Source organism: Colossoma macropomum, unplaced genomic scaffold (assembly GCF_904425465.1).
Source record: "Colossoma macropomum unplaced genomic scaffold, Colossoma_macropomum, whole genome shotgun sequence".
In the NCBI taxonomy this organism is placed as follows: domain Eukaryota; kingdom Metazoa; phylum Chordata; class Actinopteri; order Characiformes; family Serrasalmidae; genus Colossoma; species Colossoma macropomum.
This window is the reverse complement of record NW_023494788.1, coordinates 11,083,887-11,102,154: the sequence shown is the minus strand read 5'-3', so window position 1 is coordinate 11,102,154 and position 18,268 is coordinate 11,083,887. Positions and strand designations below refer to the sequence as shown.

Here is an 18,268-nt window from a genome sequence, read left to right as displayed (position 1 = left end):
CTTGGATCAGGCTGTCTGTGGCACAGCTGAACCACAGCCAACTGTTCTCACATTTGCTGTTCAAAGCAAAAAAGAACAATAAGAAGAATTGAGTCACACACCCACAGGTCAAAATGTTCTGGGGAAAACCTAAAAATGCACACAGTGGCTGCTCTGTGTGTCAAGATGGCACTGCCCCAAATCCAATTTTGTCTTCTTTAAATAGGTTATTTTGAAAAAGCTCTGCTTTTATTTTTGTTCTGAAGCTTTCTTAGATCAGCGATGGCAATGTTCAGAAGAAATTGACTCATTGGGCCAGGGAGCCCACTGAGGATTTAAAGGTTTTAAGATACATTGCATAACACATCTCAGTTCAGGTCCTGTACACACTTGACATTACAGTGGATTCTACATCTAGATGATGTGACATGCCAAGATCCAGTGTAAAGGCCAAAAACAGCCAAAAAATACATAAATATACATAAATCTATACATTTAGAAAAATAATAAAACAGATGTGATTTTTAACACAATGTAACCTTCATTTGAAGTCCAATGTGCTGCTGAGATCGCAAGAAGAAAATAGATTCCTTGAGTAGCGACGATTTATAAACTGAATCATTTATCTGACTAAAAGGTGCACATACTGGGTACAAACATTCTACAGAAAAGGTTGGGCATGAAAACAAGATACACAAATAAACAGTCACAACACTGCACCAAGTTATAATTCACCAGCCTTTCAGCTATGATCTGCAACATACTTTCCTTAACCTGTACATTTTGATAGTTAGCATGTTGCTTGTTGTATTGCTTGTAAGTTTTTGTGCTCAGCCATAAGCAAGATAAGCTGTTCTGCCTGTGTGGAGTCTAATCATATGACCTCCAATTTTTTATAGTCATGGCTTTTGCAGTCATGGTTATAGATATATTCATATATTCAAAAGCTAGCACATTAAATGAGGGACAAGTTTTACAAGGTAACTCTGGCCGAGGGTCCTTGTGAAGTGAAATCAGGACAGGGGATGTGAGACTGGGCTTCACACCATCATCATGATGTACATATGCTTGGACTGCAAACATGACTCTGCACTCTAATTGGTCAACCTGATTTTTAACGCATCTGTACAGCGCAGAAAATCGAGCCGGCTAGGATTAAAAATTTTTACACAGAGTCAGTTTTGGGCTCTATGTGAAAGAAAGGTTTAATATGTGCATGTTCATTATCAAAACCTGACATGCATTTTTATGTCTGTGAAAATCTGACTAGGTTTTAAGACAGTCCTGGATAACTATGTGATTAGAATACAGGGCAGAATCATATTAGGAAAGTCACATTACTATATTTCAGGTTTTCATGATAAATATTGTGATTTTTGGAAGAAAAAAAAAAAGGAGGCAAATATATACCCAAATAAAATATTGCCAATTAGATCAGTCCGGCAAAAGAAAAGAGCAGAAATTAAATCAGTATTTTGACATTCTGGTTAGGACTGCACAATAGGGACAAAATACTGTTGTGCAATTACATTACTACATACTGTGAATGCAGTATACCTTAAAATACATTAATTCTTGATGTTCTGTGGTTAAGGACTAGCTTGCATTATTTTTGGGCAAAATTGTTTACATTTGCTGGATTATGTCAATAAGATTCATTTACATATTGCACACTTCTGAGATCTCAGCAAGGAATGATATATTGTGGAGCCCTACTGGAATGTAAGTGAGCCATGCTGTCCAAGGTGGACAAGCTCACACTGCAATCAAATTTTTCCAGCAGGCCGGAGGCAATCTGCTGTATTAATTACTAGCACACATCCAGTTGAACATGTACGGATGCATTGTGTCTCACTGAAATAAGCATAATGCCAAACAGGATCACTGGACGGAGGGATGTTGGTTATTATTTTAACATGTACTTATGACCTCACACTCACCCAGTTGATGAAGTAGGCCTGGATGAATTTGATCACCTCCAATGTCACCAGCAGGCTGATTGGAATCAGGTTGTTGAAGAGGATGATGAAGGTGAGAAAGTTCAGGCCGAAGTTAGCCGCACCACCGTCTGCCCCAACGCAGAGAGCAAGGGGTGAAGAAAGAAGTACAGAGGAAAAGGGGCAATAAACAAGACAAAGTTAGTACAGATGGCCAGGAAATGTGTGTAGGAGGGGAGGGGAAAAAAAAGCAATAATGCCAGAAGCTCACCCCATCTAATGAGCAACGTTTCCACAACGTTCTGCTTGTGCGGCGCAGAGAACGCTGTGCAAATGCTGGGCCATTAGCTGAGATTTCACATCGCTTCCACCCCACCTCTCCCATCAGCCTCTAGCCACTGGATTTACATCCCCTCCAATTAGCGCCCCCGTAATTCAGTTAGTCAAGCCACGGCCCGCTTCCAAACCCAATCAATGACGACATTGCAGCAGCCTGGGCAAAACAAGCATGATTCCAAGCAATTCCACAAAGTACTGAGGTGAAAAGGACCAAAAACTTGTCCCACCTTAAATCCCACCATGAACGGAATGGAGACAGGAGAGCAAAGAGCAAATAAAATAACAAGAGGCTGCACTGACACGTCACAGCTCACACAGAAACTGAACGTGAGTATAATGAGCTTCATCTGTTCCAGTCCCGCTCTATTGGAGCAGATAGGAGAGGGAGCCCTTCCCCATGACAGAAAAAAACACATTCAGGAATGGACACTAGGCCAAAAGGTGGGCGATGATGGAGACTACTGCTATGGAGGCAGACTCCAAACACAGCGAGAGAAATAGATAGAGAGAGATAGAGATATACAGAGAGATAGAGAAAGAGAGAGATAGATATGATCGCAAGGGGTGGGAGGGAAAATGATCAATTTGGATGTTTCAGTGCAAAGGAGGGGGACTCTGCCCAAAGCTCATTTCCCTCTTCAGGAGGGGGGCGAAAAGAGAGTGGCGACATTTAGGATCCTTTCAGGGGATAAGAGACATCAAATGTAGACAAATATCTGAAAATATAATTACTATGACTGTATAAAAGACTATACAACTATGAATGCCTGCAAGTTTTATTTATTTATTTATTTTTTTTTATATATTTTAGTGTTATACCACACCTCACACTGACTTTGTTAGGACTGAATACAGATCCACAAATTCACAAATATGGGATGACTAAGAGTCAAGGCACAAATTACCTGATCTACCTGAAAAAAGAGAATTTTAGCAAATAGCATGAGCCAGTTAGTGGACCCTGGAAAGCTATTCACAGGACATACTTTGATGTATATTGTGTGAACGTAAAAGCAAGATTAAGCTACTTGGAAAGAAAACACAGATTTATGTTCCCTGGGGCTTTAAATGAATTCAATTTTTGGCCGAAACACTGCTGTAAGATGAAGACTGGTGTAAAAGAGCACACCTGGCCCAGAGGAGACACTGCAAACAGAAGCAGAGCTCCAGCTCTGACCCATAATGCACCAAGGGTTTTGGTGAAGAGTTAACAAATGCACTATAGGGTCAGTGTTATGGCCAGTGTGTTATGGCCAGTGTGCTGCAAAAAAGGCTACCTGTTATTTTTATGGCGTGGCCTTCAACGTGAAGGGGGCTGCTGTTGCAGGTGGTGTGAACGCTTACAAAATCAGTTAGTCTCCCAGACCTTTCTGCAAAAAGTTGTGCTGTTTTCTTAGGACACACCCTGGGACGAACGTCATGGGGCAAGACTGATGACAGGCATATCGCAGGGGTCAAAGTTAAATGAATAATTCATGATGAATAACTGCTCACCCTGCTGCTGTATGAGGTAAGCCCTCTACAGTAAATGCAGAGTGAATATCCACACTTTCAGCATCCTGTGCACTTTTATCTTCACTCAAACAAAAAAGCGATTTCTATAGAAAGTGAATGGTGCAAACTTTCTACAAAGTAACTTAATGTAATTTTTAATAAGATGTTCTTACCATCTCTAAATGTCTCATGACTGTGCTGTTTCTTATATAAGTTTGCATTAAGTCATCACTGTGAACATTACGTCATGTCTTTCATGACTGTAAATGGCTATAAATAATAATCACAAAGTGAGTAAATAGTGATATCAATTGCATGAATCAATGCCACCCCTCTCTTTTTTGTTCAGCATGCTGGGAAGAAACATCATTAGACAGAGTCTCACTCCTTTAAAGGAATACAGTCTCCAAACGGAGGCTTGAATTATGACTGAACTGTTCCCTTCCAAGAAAGCTTTGATCTATGATCACTATATTATTAGGCTATTGAGTTGACTTCATAAAGCAAAGCAGCAAATCTGAAAGGCAGAGCAATGCTCAGGAGGTTGTGCAGAGTGAGTGTTTCTTCCTCTCACTCACACCATCCCCCATGGATGAGCAGGGAACAGCGCAGGTCATAAAACTAGCCACAATCAATTTGGACACAAACAACTTTTCTTATACAGGCCCAGAAAAATAAGGGGTAATGAATGTTGTGACGCGTTAATCAATTTGCACACAGTGTGTGGATTGTGGTGATTCTTTGTCCATGAATGCACTGAGTGACAAGTCTATCAGGCATCAATCATTTAAACTAGATGTCAGCCTACTGTCTTTGAAAGCCTAAAATGTACTGTGTTTTTACAATTCCCAGTTTGGAGCAATTCTACCAGGTCAGGCAGCAGCAGTGAAACAAAAGACAGCCCGGCACACAACAGGAGCAGCAACAGCAGGAGGAAGAGGAGGAAGAGCAGGACGAGGCATTTAGAAAATGTCACTGCTCGTCCCTCAGGCTCCATTGCTAAGTAGGAAAAGATGTATCATGACTACTCTTACAAAAGGCCCTGTAAGTGCTGCTTACTCCTCTACCTCATGAAAGAGAGAGAGAGAGAGAGAGAGACAGACAGAGAGCATGACTGACAGAGAGAGAAAGAAAAAAAAAAGTATATATATATATATATATATATATATATATATATACACACACACACACACACACACACACACACACACACGCGAGAGAAAGAGAAATACAAATAAAAAAGACAAAAGGAGAGAGAGAGAGAGAGAGAGAGAGAGAGAGAGAGAGAGAGAGAGAGAGAGAGAAATGGATTGAGAGAAAAAAAGAGATGGTGAGGACAGAAAAAGATAAAGACAGTGAAGAGAAAGAGAGAGAATGGGTGTAGGAGAGAGACAGAGGGGAAAAAGAGAATGAATAAGAAAAAGAGAGAGAGTGTGTGCGTGCGTACATCTGTTGTGTCTCACTGATTGTGAAAAAGTAAAAAGGACAAGCAAGAGGCTGAGGCCAAACACTTGCAAAGAGCTTAATGCGTCACCGGGATGGTGATAGAAGGGAAAACATGGATCAGATCAGGCACTATGAGGGTCTATACAGTCACAGAGCTGGAGGGCAAAAACCTATCACTGGATCCCTGGTGTGTGCCGTCTTCTGCAATCACCCTCACAAAGTAGGGCAACCGCATAACGGCCTGGGTTTGCTCAGCAAAGTCTGAGCCTCAGCTAGGGATTAGTAAGGAGGGCTGATTCACGCATGGCCAGGGCTTTTAAATGGTTGTTACCTGGAGCTGTTAAAAAAAAACAAAACAAAAAAAAAACACGACAACAAAAAAAACAAACAAACAAACCAAACAGAACGTTAGAAAGGAAACATATAACAAAAACTTCAGCAGCGTTGTGATACTCAACCATTTCCACATTCAAAACAGGTGGGAATGCATGTCAACAGATTCTTTATCTTATGGGGAAATACAACATTTCCCCTTTTTTAAAGACAAATGTTCACTTGTGTTGCCAATGCATTTGTTTACATATAGCGAACACAAAGAAAACACTGACATTAATGCAGGTAAATAAAAGGCAACAAATGATCAAGCAGACAATGGTGGGCGGTACAGCACAAGTAAGATGACCAGTAGGGCCCTTACAGTTGAGGTCCATGTACCAGGCGTCATTGCCGTACTGGTACTTCCAGATGGTCTGCCCTATGGAGCACACCAGTGAGATGGCCAGCAGGCAGCCAAACAGAACCAGGATCTGAAAGTTAGTGATGCGTTCCACGTTGGACAGCTTCAAAGGAGGTCGTGTAGAGTTCTGCAGGAGAGAAATATTTGCGGAAGCTTTAATAAAGTATGAACGCTGCTCATGCATGGACTGAGACTGGCTGGTCAAAAATACAGTACATGGCTTTAACTCTTAGAAGTCACAGTCATCACCGGCCACAACAAAGCATGCTGAAATTTGATATTTGTTTGCAGTTCATTGAAATGAGGAGATTCTAAAGTGAGGATTCAGAACTTTCAGTGGAAAAGAAGGGGATTTATTGTGATTTCAATTTTGGTGGAAACTGTTTTGTGGACCAAAAAACAATCAAATTTGTTTTGCTGACATTTTCACCATTGTTTGACAAAATAAACAAAACAAAAGTCAGAAGTGCAGATTCAAACATGCTGATATTGATATGTAGATTGAATGTAAATACAGACACCACTCTTTCATGATAATTCTATTTTTTGGCATAAATATTTATTTATTTATTTATATTCATGTTTTATTTATTTATTTAAGTTAATATGTGTATATCTGTCTGTATGTACGTATGTGTATATATGTATGTATATGTCTATGTGTATGGGTATATATACGGATAAATATGTATTTTCTTATTTATTTTGGATCCCAATTGGCTGGGTTTTGATGGGTAAGATTAGTACATTTTGTCAAATCAGAATGATGCTTTTTTGATTTTTTGTGAAATTAATAAACAAATGTTTGAAAGAAAGAAAGCACGTAAACACAGACAACCTTACAATTAATTATGTAATCATTAGGGCTGTGATCGTTGGAAAAGTCGTTAATAACACTGTAATGCAATAAATTATTAACGCGGCCTACTTTTTTTAACGCCATTAACACATTTTGACACTGCAAACTCCTCATAATAGTCTAAGCTGAAGTCCAGCTGCTTGCATGCTGTCTGCTGATATAAAAGAGTCTGTAACTGTAGCACTCTCTGTCAAATACATCTTTTAAAAAGACTTTTAAAGCAATATCTTCAGTACAGCACAAGTGCTCAAGGGAGACCTGTGGATAAACCAATGAGTAGCAAAAGCAACAACAAGTCTAGTTCCCCTCGATAGCCTCCACTGTAACAAGAATCCATTAGCTGTATAAACAGGGGTTGGAACCATTGACTGTACATATGGTATTATGGTATATACAATCATTGGTTGCATATATGCAGCCACTGTTTCTCTCATTGGATGTCGGTGATGAAAACTGGAAACTCTATGGAAATCATGTGATTTTCAGTACCCGTTTTCACACAATGAAAATACTGTAGTTGACTAACTACACAAACTATGTAATTACTCTCAATTAATTACTTTAATTGTTTGACAGCTCTAAAGGCTTCTAAGGCATGAGAAGTATATGAGGGATCACTTCCCGTTCCTACTTTAGCATCTGCAGGCATAAGTTTCCATTGCTTCTAAGAAAGACTGGTTTAAGCAATTCTGTCTCTTCAGGTGTTTGGAACGTACTCCTGACTCCCTTAAGAAATCATGCGTTTTCAGGCTGACTGACTGTGCTGTAGAGAAGGTGCTTAACTGTAGCTCTTTTGAAGATTAGGTGTCTCACCTGCATAAGCTTAGTGTCATGTCCTGTGTAGACCACAATGCCGTGTACCCACTGTGTGTTCCTCAGCTGGGCTCCTCTCAGCAAAATCTGATCTGGACCGAGTGGTACTGTGCTGGATTGCGACATTACACAGAAAACACAGCACTCTGAATTACTATTACACTTCAACAGAACAACAATACTACAGATATCATCAGCAGGAGGAGGGTTAAGCGAAAAAGGATGATTCCTAGCTTGGCATGTTTTAGACATTCAGGCATTCCTGATTCTGTGCTAGCACTATGGTATAAAAGCAGAGAGGATAAAGTCTAATTCAGAGTCACTCAAGTGATTTAAAACCAGGGACATGCTCGTGTTCTGCTTCTGGGTACAGTACCCAAACCCACTGCACAAGGATGCAATAACTCATGCAGGAACATTGCATAATGTCAGCAAAAATAGCATGCAAGCTACTGTACAAGTGTCACAACTGCACAGAGAGTACAGAGAGTGTGTTTTGCTTTGACATTCAATCCTAACTCTAAATAAAAATAAGTTATTAATAAGTTATTGCTACAGCAGTGCTCTTCTCTAGGTAAATATCTAGAAAATAATGCCTGAATCTAACTGCTTTTTATCAATATTCCAGGGACACTATACGTCCAAAAGTTTGCAGACACCTGCTCATTCAGTGTTTCTACTGGCGACCTTAGACACAGGTGTGGCTGCTCCAGAGCATCCCATTCTAATGGCAATGCTTTTCTATGGAGATTATACAAACTAAACTAAATACCTCTGTAGCTAAGCTCACTAACTAGAAAGGGGTGCCTGGATACTTTTGGACATATAGTGTAGACTGAACATATTTCATGGCAATTTATGACCTCACCTGTGGCCTTCCAGTCGGATATTGCCCACAAACTCGTAAAGATGTCTGTTGGGGCTCTCACACTCCATACGACCAGACAGTCGCATCAGGCTGTCAATATCCTTAATTTCAGACGTGATCTGCAGGCCCTAGGAACAGCACCAGCATTATGTGCAACAAATGCCATGACTCTGGAACACACAACTATAATTTAACATAAAAGTAAGTTCATTTAACATAAAGTATAGGCTATGATGTAAATCTGTAAATCCTCTAACTCTATTTTGTAAGGTGTTATCTACAAAAGGAAAAAAAAACTCACTTGTCTGATTTTTAAATTTGTTTCTCCATCTAAGTTGGATGTTTCGATGTAACACATTCCTTGAGGTTCACTAAGATGAAATAAATGGCATAATTACACAAAAAAGTAAACATAACTCCCAAATTCATTACAAAAAATTAGAACACTATATAATTTGTCATTTTATGTTCTTAGGAGCTTCACAGTACAACTAGCAAGATCCAATAATAGCATCAAATGAAATAAATGTCAGAAACTGTGGTCTACAGCAAAAAACAAAAGAGCTCCTAGAGAAATGACACTTTTAGGATTTAATGGAGCACAACTAGGGTTGGTCAAACAGCTAAATACAGGCCTAACAACCAAAGATGTCATTTTTGATGCATAACACAAAGCTCCTCAACTCTTATTTAAGCCATGAGAACCCACACATCTGTTGTGGACAGTGTGCTGGCTTGCATTGCTGGCCTGCACCACAAATGTGTAATTCTAACAAGACTCCATATGTCTGAGGCCACTTTACTTCTATATGAAGTCACTACTTAAAAAAACTCCCTCAAAGTGCAGAACGCTGACATCTTTGTTTATTGTGACGGCTTGTATTTGACATGCAACAAAGGAGAACGCAGCACACTGACACAGCACACAGATGGGAGTTAATAGTGAATGCAAAAGCAGGGCAGAAACCATGGAGGAAGCAATTTGCTCATTTCTCTCATCAACAAAATGACAAATAATTGCAAATTATAATAAAATAAAATAATATTCAGTAACTTCCTTTGCTTTGTGCCAATAAAATATCAAAGGATAATAATGACATTCTTAAAACACTTTTACAGATTACAGAGCTCCTCTTCTTTTAAAACTTCATAAGAGCTCTTCCTTACAAAACAATCTCAATTACCAAATCACACATATTCTAAATGTAGAGAAAAGGACTAGACAGTGTTAGAATTAATAACGCTGCACAATGTGCTAATTTCGCATGCATGCAGTGTTCAGTGTGTCATGCCTCAAAAAGTGCACCAGCCGAAGCCATGCATTGACCCAGTGTTCAAGCCATTTACAGCCTTTCAACAGGCCTCTTCTCCAGCTGTTTCTGAGAGGCACTCTGTGCTAAACAGGCTTAAACATAACAGATCAGCATACACTACCATAAGGACAGAACTGTCCCTGGAAAACACTGCTGAAGAAAATGCAATGTAACTGTTTTCAATTAGGCCTATAGAATCCAGATTGAACCTTGACTTCACAAAGGCTATGTTCACATTACCAGGTTGAAGTGGCACAAATCTGATTTTTTTGCCCTAATGTGACTCAGATCTCATGTTTTCAGAGCTGCGTGGACACGCAAATCTGATCTTTTCAAATCCGACCTGAGGCACTTTCATATGTCGTCCTAGATCGGATACGTTTCCGAATCGTGGCCATGCGACCTTAATGTGAGGCTCAGATCAGAATTCATGTGCTTTTTTTCCACTGCGTGTGCTCCATCATTCAGTGTTACCATGGCAGCAGCGCCGAACAGAAGTTTAAGCCTGTAAACGGTGGAAAAGCAACACATCTCACCTTTTTTGCTTTTGTCTTGCTCTAATAACGGACAGCTGAGAGCTGAGCAGAGTTAATTATCTTCACAGCGAAGGCTCGTTCTGCTCGTTTGTTTGCTGATGATGCACATGACGCACGTGATTCATTCACGTTACGTTACTGAGTAGGATGTGCGTATGAGGTTCATTTCAGGACGCCAGTTCGATTTGAGCAATGAGACTGTGATGTGAACGTAGCCTAAGAGCCAACCAATAGAAACTGACCTTTCCATGCTCTGCCCACAAATGTGTTTTTATGTAGCAACTGTTGCCAAGTTGGACAAGCTTTACAGAACACTGGTAAAATTCCCATTCAACCTATAGTGCACGTCTTATCACAACACCTAAATCTAGAGTATGTTATAAATTTCAAATTATATTCCTATTGCATGTGTGTGAAAGGTAACACTTAAGATAGATGTTTTTGTTGCATAATCAAGCTAACATGAGCATGGCTGCTAATTTGTTGTTACTGTTTCCAAACTGAGTAGTCCAGCTCGGCAGAACAACATTTTAAACTAGAAACTCAACATTATGTACTGCATCTAAACAAGAATGCTACAAGTGCGCTTGACTGAATGGGATTTTTGCCAACATTTTGTAAAGCTTTTTCAATCAGGCAACACTTACTATGAAAGAACACCCTTGTAAATGGAGTACTGGCAGGTCAATTGCTGTGTTTCTGGAACCACAATAATATGTTTCCTAAACTGTGCTAGTAATATGACGCTAAGTTAAACAATGACAGATCAGCTATAGCTGCAAAGGCATACAAGCACAGGAAGCACAAGGCCAAAAGAAAAATAAAAAAAAAAAAGAGTGAAAAAAGTGAAACAGCACCCCTCCACCTGTGCACTGCTCACCACCACCCCAAAGACCCCCTGCTCATGCAGCCCGGTGCTGTTCCTGACCTGGAGGACAGTATGATGAGGTCGGCCGGGAGGTGATCTCCATTGGAGGCTCGGACTACCTCCCCTACCGCCACCTTAAAATTACCCAGCAGTCCCAGCGCACGGGGTGAGACAGTAGTGGAGGTGGAGGTGTTGATCAAACACAGAGGGAGAGGGAGAAGTATGGAGGGAGGGTAGTTCGCAACAAAAAAAGGAAGAGGAAGAAGATGGACCAAAGGGGAAGAGCACGCAGACCCCAACAAGGAAGAGACACACAAAAACAAACACACACATTTAATTTCTATACAGGAAGAAAACAATGTCAGACCTCATGATCAACACTCAAAAGCCATCAGCACCAGGCCAAACAATCTGAGCTACACAAAAATGAATCAGAGATGCTAAAAGGAAGCTGCATCAGGCCATCACACTGGAGTTAGCAGCAAGATTTATACCTGGTTGGCAGATGGATTTTGAGAATTAAAAGGAGAAACTCAGAACACAGACATGATCTGAGAGAATTAATCAGTGACAGAACACCCTCAGAAGGAAGTGGGGCACGTTCTGTAACAAACTGCAATTCTTGAACCATTAATCATAATAATAGTAATAGTAATAATAATAATAATAATAATAATAATAATAATGATAGTATTTATTGTCACAGTCATATCAAAACCTCTTTGTTTTTAATACTTTTTACACTATTTGAAACATCTGCTGAACCTTGTGTGAATATTTCATGAGGACTAATAAAAAACGGTCCAATTATTTCTGAAACACAAATAGAACAGAATACAAATAGAATTTCTTTCCATTAATGTGCAGAACCGTGAAAAAGTCAGAGACCAACCTTCATTCATTTTTTTCCAGAATGCCCATTTCATTGAAGTTAAGTTTTCAGTGTCAGCAAAAAGCAGAAAACATATTTAACAGAAAATAGCCTCACAAACCACTGAATAATACAGTATCAATTTGTTCAGTACTTAGTGTGTCCATCTTACACCTTTATTGCAGATTTCATTTTTTTAGGAGACTTGCTTTCACTTTTTCAAAGAAATCTGCCGGAATATTTTTCCACAACTCCAAACTACAGTGTTAAAAGTTGGTTGCATTTTTGCTTCTACAATCCAAGTAAATCCAAACAAACTACATGATGATGAGGTCCAGATCTGGACTCCAGCAGCTTCTTTATATGATTTGCAAATTTTCTTTTTTGTCTATTTCCTTTTCTCAGTAAGGGCTTCCTGACAGTTAAACAATCTTTGGAAACTTCCGTTTTTTCACTTATTTTTAACTGACTTTCTCCTTCCTTCTGCAAGTGGATTATCTTATATCAGCTATATCTTATATCTCCTCTAATTAAACATATGAAAGGTGGTCTCTGACTTTTGTGCTGTTCATAAAAGGATGTTTTTTCTTCTCCTAAAAAAAGTTACCACTTCAGAAGTAATAGAGAGGTTTCATTATGACAGTGATGTTATGCTACATTAAGAGGAGCTCATTTCTGTAATATTTTTGTTTTTTTTTAATATTTTACAGTTCTATGCCTCACTTCCTTTAGCGGGGTGCATGAGTGTGAGAGAGGGGCGCATAGGGTGGGCAGATTTCTGCTTATTCCAGCAGTAACGAGGACGTCTCTACCTGGAGGACAGCAGTATTGCGTCTGCAGGAACGTAATCTTTGCCATTTATTTTAACTATATCCCCCACCACTACCTGTAAGAAACAGACTAGTTGTCAATCACACGGTTAACATTAAATCGCCAGGTGTAACTGCAGCCTAAAATTGAAAAAAACAAAATAAAAAAATAATGGATTTCATTAGGCAAGAGGTCTGTGGGCAGAAAGAAGCTGAACTTGTTTCCAGCCCAGCAAGAAGTCCTTGGACCTACGGCTCTTTGCTTGAATGCAATATAAAAACAGAAGTAGGGCGTTTTTCATGACACTTGCTAATAAACATATTTCTCTGTTAAGATTTACATTTCTCATCACCTCATTTAATACAGCTGAATGAAAGAAACATAGAGCAAGCAAAGCTGCTTCCCAGCAGTCGTAGTATGACTCAAACAAAAAGCGTTTTTAATATGCCCCCTGTGATATGTCAAAAAATACTGCGCTATTTCACCTATCATCAATTCAGTGTTTCAGCCTGTGGTAAAATGGTGAAATATGTAATGAGAGCTTCTGCTCTACAGAATGGGATATTTAAACCACAGCTTAAATACTGATACTGAGGCAGTAAAGTTCATGACATTCCTCTCTTTTACCTTCCACTGCCTCGAAGCAGAATAACACTAGAGGCAATACAGCAAAGCCTAGGTTACTGTCCGGAAGCCCATTTCATTGTAAGCACTTTTTACCACACACGTCTGCACACAAACTTCTACTGCCAGCATTTCACTTCAGTTGATATAATGTCGCCCTGAGAGAAGATGCTACACTTCTCTAAAAAAAGCAGCAGATAGCAATACTGTCCATTAAACATACTGCCCCCTCTTATTCAGGTGATCTGAAAGGTAGATGTTAGAGTGCTCTATTGTCAATCAAGCATTTTTAGCAGGATCCCATCTGATCACTCCTGTCTGAGACTGCAGAACATAAAACATAAAAAACACTGACAGTGGATTTGTTCACCATAATGTTAATTTCAGCAAAATCACAGTTAATAATCTCTTTATACCTAATTATTTGGAGCAGTGCATTTTCAACAGACTAATTATCCTACTCTTTATGAATAAGTATGAAAGATATTTCCTGTCCAGATGTGTCACTGTCTCTTCGGCAGTATAAGTAGCGGCTTCATAAAAGTTTATGACCTGGGTAAAAGAAGAGATGAGGAAGGCAGAGAGGGGAGCGAGAGAGATAGAGATAGAGAAAAGATAGATAAATGAAGATGGATGGAAGATGGATAGAGAAGGTGAGCCTGTGATGCATCATCTGCATTGCAAAAAATATCTTGGACAGTGAAATTTTCTTCAATCTAGTCAATATTTTTAATAGAATGAAAATGATACAATGCTGTATTGCATAACAAAACAAATAACATTAATTGCTAGTTTTAGCCCTGAATGTACGCTTTAAAACAAGTAAAGGAATCTAGAAAGAGGCTGAATAATTTCATAATATTATGAGATAATAACTTCATAAAGAGAAGTATTAGATATGGTCACTGTCCAAAGAAAAGCAAATATCTCCAAAATGGCAACTTTACAGGACAAGCCAAAAATGTTCTTAACTTTTAATGCAATTTAATGTAAAGAGATTTCATTTCAAGCAATTTTCAGACATTTTTTTTTTTGTCCATTCATCAAGCAATTTTCACACAACATAAAGGGCGGCTGATGTGATGTAGAAAAATGAAAATCAAAAAAATGGAGATATATTGACTAGATTTCAGATAATTTCACTAGCCAAGCAATGTGCACTGTGTTTCTGAGAATGATACCACTGTATTCCTAACAGAGCAGAATGATCCCTTTATCCTTTTCTTTCTTCTACTCTCTCTCCTTCTGGCTTGCTATGTAGGCAAGGGGCTGCTGGTGCGAATGACACCATCTGCTGAGATGCAGTACCTTCTCCCAGTGAACAATCTCCCAGGCTCCATTTCTCAGCACTGAGAGAGAGAAAGAGAGAAACAGAAAGAGAGACAGAGAGAGAGAGAGAGAGACAGAGAGAGAGAGAGAGAGAGAGACAGAGAGAGAGAGAGAGAGAGAGAGAGAGAGAGAGAGAGAGAGAGAAAGAAAGTTAGTTCACATTGTCACCCACTATAATAACAAACAAGATGCACAACCCAATGAGGCAAAATAAAATGCATTACCTTGCGTCTCTTTCTTGTTGACAACATTATCAGCTTTGTGACGTTTCTGGAAATAGGCAACAGAACAACATATCAAAATACAGCTAAAGTATTCAATACAGAGTTTTTACAAACAGAAATATAGAGAGAAGTTAGCAATGAGATCAGTACATAATGAGAGAGAGAGAGAGAGAGCAAGAGAGACTGCTGTATCTCAGTGTGCTTATTTTGGCTATGTATCTGATTAGCTTGTCATCCTGAGACCTCATACTTGTGTCTCTTGAATTTTAGAGCAGCGGGACAGTGAATGGAAGAGGGAGCTGCATGGCCTGAATGCTGAATACAGGAGCACATATCATCAGCAACATTATAGGCATCGGAGCTGTTTTTGGATCAAGTTCAGGTTTTTTGGAACCCCCATGCTTAAATAACCGGGCTTTTCATCTATAGACCTTTTACATTTTAGGGGTGAGATTTTTTTTTGGTTTATTTTGTTAGAGCATGACGCAGCAGGCATTTAAGTTCCATAGGAAATCCTTTAGTTGTCTGAGCCAAGCCAATCAGTGAAATTTGCATATCATTGCACCCATAATTTAGTGTAAGAGGGAAAAAGTGTAAATTTGATTTCTGGATTTCTTTAAACATGCTTCATGAACACTTTTCTTGCAGAAGGCTGGGAGCAGTGCTATGAAATCCAGCAACCATAACTGTGATAATATGGATGTATGGTTTTGTGCGGTTTTGTACAGAGTGGCCTCATAGTGAGTGCTACACTCTCTCTCTCTCTCCACTTTGAGAGGTTTCTAATTACCACAGGTTGCCATGGGAGCACCCCCCCCTACCTCTCTCTCTCTCGCTCTCGCTCTCGCTCTCTCTCTCTCTCATTCTCAGCAGTATGGACTCTCAGCCCCCTGCCTGTTACTGCAGGGCTTAATGAATAGCTCTCATCACGTGGTCTCTTCACTCACTGCGCAAAAGAAGCTAAAAAGTTAGCCCCCCTCTCAGAGCCCATTCATCTTCTCCCCGACACCACTGCAGTGCTGAAAATCTCTCGCTCCCTTTCTTTCCCTTCTTTTCCCTTCCCTTGTTTCAGTCTCTTTTCTGCCTTTCTTTTTTCATCACTCCCTCAGTGTAACATTCCTTTTGTGTTCATTTCATTTCCTTTGGTGTTCTTTCCTATGCCCAGCAGCTAGCCCCCTCTGCCACCTCTACAAGTTTCTTTCTTTTACTTTCTCAATCCTTTTCTTTCTTATTCCTCCTATATTACTCTCTTTTTTTCTTGTAAGGTTAGTTATTGATTAGAGATAGAACGGATTGAAACATTTATTGTTTTATAAAACCTGATTACCATACGGTTTTAAAATTTAACAATTCCAATAACCATGAACGGAACATCTAATGTCTTTTTCAAAAGTCACAGTGGAAGAAAAATCAACAGTCGAGCGGGTGATAATTACATTTATTTAATTGTAGTTGATTTTATAGTGAAATAAAGAAACATGAGTTCAATAAAAGCCTATCAATATAAGAAAATGTGGTGAAAATAGTTTGTGTATTAGTGCTTTTTAAACATTTTCAGCATGCTTTAACAGTACTGTTAAAATAGCAAAAAACAGACCAAAAAAAAAAAACCATTTTATAACAAAAAAGGTCATACTTCAACAAAATCCGTAGCAGTCCTGCGTTGCAGTTCTTCTAATCTGATGCATTTATGTAAACGATTTAGCAAAAGGCAGCTCATCCGCTGGCAGAAGGCAAATAGTTTTATAGATTTTTAATTTCATTTATTATCTCCCATCTGAGTACTAAACCGACAACATGGCTTGTCAAAAAAAGAAAGCTGATGATGAAAAAAGAATTTTTAAAAACAAATGAGTGTTTTTTTCCTCCTCATTTCAAGTTCAAAACCGTTGGGTCTCGTCTGTTCAGCGTCACTGAATATCAAAACATGTTTGATGTGTTTATGTTACTAGGTGCCTGGATAAATCATTAATGGTAAAGGATTTAAAGGTTACCTTTGACGTGATGAATGAATGGAATGTATTTATTTATTTATTTACACACTGCACTAATCACAGAATAATGTAGAGACAACATTGCTTTTTCAATGTTACAAATGCTTCACTTTCTATATATTTACTTAGCATGATATTTTTTCTTCTTTGAAAATAAGTCACTCAATTGCTCATGTTTCATGTAACTGGCAATTTATCATAAATGTCGTGCTTTCACATGCAGGCGATAAGGATTAATCACAGCTTGAGTAGCTTAATCGAACAGAGAGGTTAACAGAGAAGGTTCTTAACCGCAGTCCTAAAATGAGTTAACTGGTTACATTTGTTTTTTGTGAAACTGGAACTTCACACATTTGAAAGGTAGGAACTGTAATCTTATGCTAAATCCCTTTTAGAAGAGCAGTGTGGTTGTGGTGTGTGTGTGTGTGTATGTGTGTGTGTGTGTGTCCTAAATGTTGGGCTAGAGTGTCAGGTCTTTCTTGGACACTCTCTGATAGAGATACAGGATTACAGCAAACCAGATTATGACCAGGCTCTCCTGATTCATTTGATTAATTATAAAACATGGGTTTTAGCACACAAACAGAGAGTTAGATCTGGCACTAATGAAACAATGTTCATGACATTAACAAAAGGTCAAGCACCCAATCTTCATCGAAATGCATTACAGTTAAGGATGGCACCAATCTAATACCCATACAATCAGAAAATGCTGGATCAGATATCAGAGGAAAGAAAAAATGTATGTGGTCCAATTTTGTAAAAAATATGGCCCGAAATATTAAAGAATTTCTGCCTCACTTTATTTGGAAAGACCCTAATAGATTAGCTATAGAGGATCAAATTATTAACAACCTACCTGGTGAAACAGCGTTATGATTAGGGTCAAGATTAGGACCGTGATTAAGTTTAGTACCAGGGTGAGGGTTAGGTTTAGGTTTTGGGTTGAAGTTAAGGTTAGGGTTAGGGCCAGGTTTAGGGTTAAAGAAAATTAAAGTGCATTTAATAGATATTTAGTTAAAGCAAGTTAAATGTGAGATAAGCCTCTACAAAACACCTGCGATGGGCTATCCAAATAAAGTGTCACCAAAATTTCTTCTAGTAGCCATATGTAGCCTAAGATTAACATGAACAAGAAAAACAAGTAGCTAACCAAGTATTACACTAGAATTACAAATACTTTATTTTAAATAACAGAATTTTGCACACATATTTCTGTTTTTTTTTG

The 18,268-nt window shown here is 38.9% G+C and overlaps 1 protein-coding gene across 8 annotated transcripts in view; it reads right to left on the bottom strand.

Moving 5' to 3' along the window:
* Positions 1-18,268, bottom strand: part of atp8a1 (ATPase phospholipid transporting 8A1) — a 162,602-nt gene that overhangs the window by 100,463 nt on the left and 43,871 nt on the right. For 4 of the 8 annotated variants that reach the window (XM_036568426.1, XM_036568434.1, XM_036568432.1 and 1 more), the window contains exons 5-13: positions 15,047-15,092; positions 14,802-14,842; positions 12,872-12,945; positions 8,773-8,842; positions 8,472-8,599; positions 7,604-7,715; positions 5,893-6,058; positions 5,527-5,532; positions 1,920-2,047 (exon numbers count right to left, since the gene is read on the bottom strand). In XM_036568426.1, the coding sequence (XP_036424319.1) occupies positions 1,920-2,047; positions 5,527-5,532; positions 5,893-6,058; positions 7,604-7,715; positions 8,472-8,599; positions 8,773-8,842; positions 12,872-12,945; positions 14,802-14,842; positions 15,047-15,092 (771 nt within the window). Of the gene's footprint in view, positions 1-1,919; positions 2,048-5,526; positions 5,533-5,892; positions 6,059-7,603; positions 7,716-8,471; positions 8,600-8,772; positions 8,843-11,248; positions 11,323-12,871; positions 12,946-14,801; positions 14,843-15,046; positions 15,093-18,268 lie in introns of all 8 variants that reach the window. The other 4 variants (XM_036568429.1, XM_036568433.1, XM_036568428.1 and 1 more) reach the window with 3 other exon arrangements.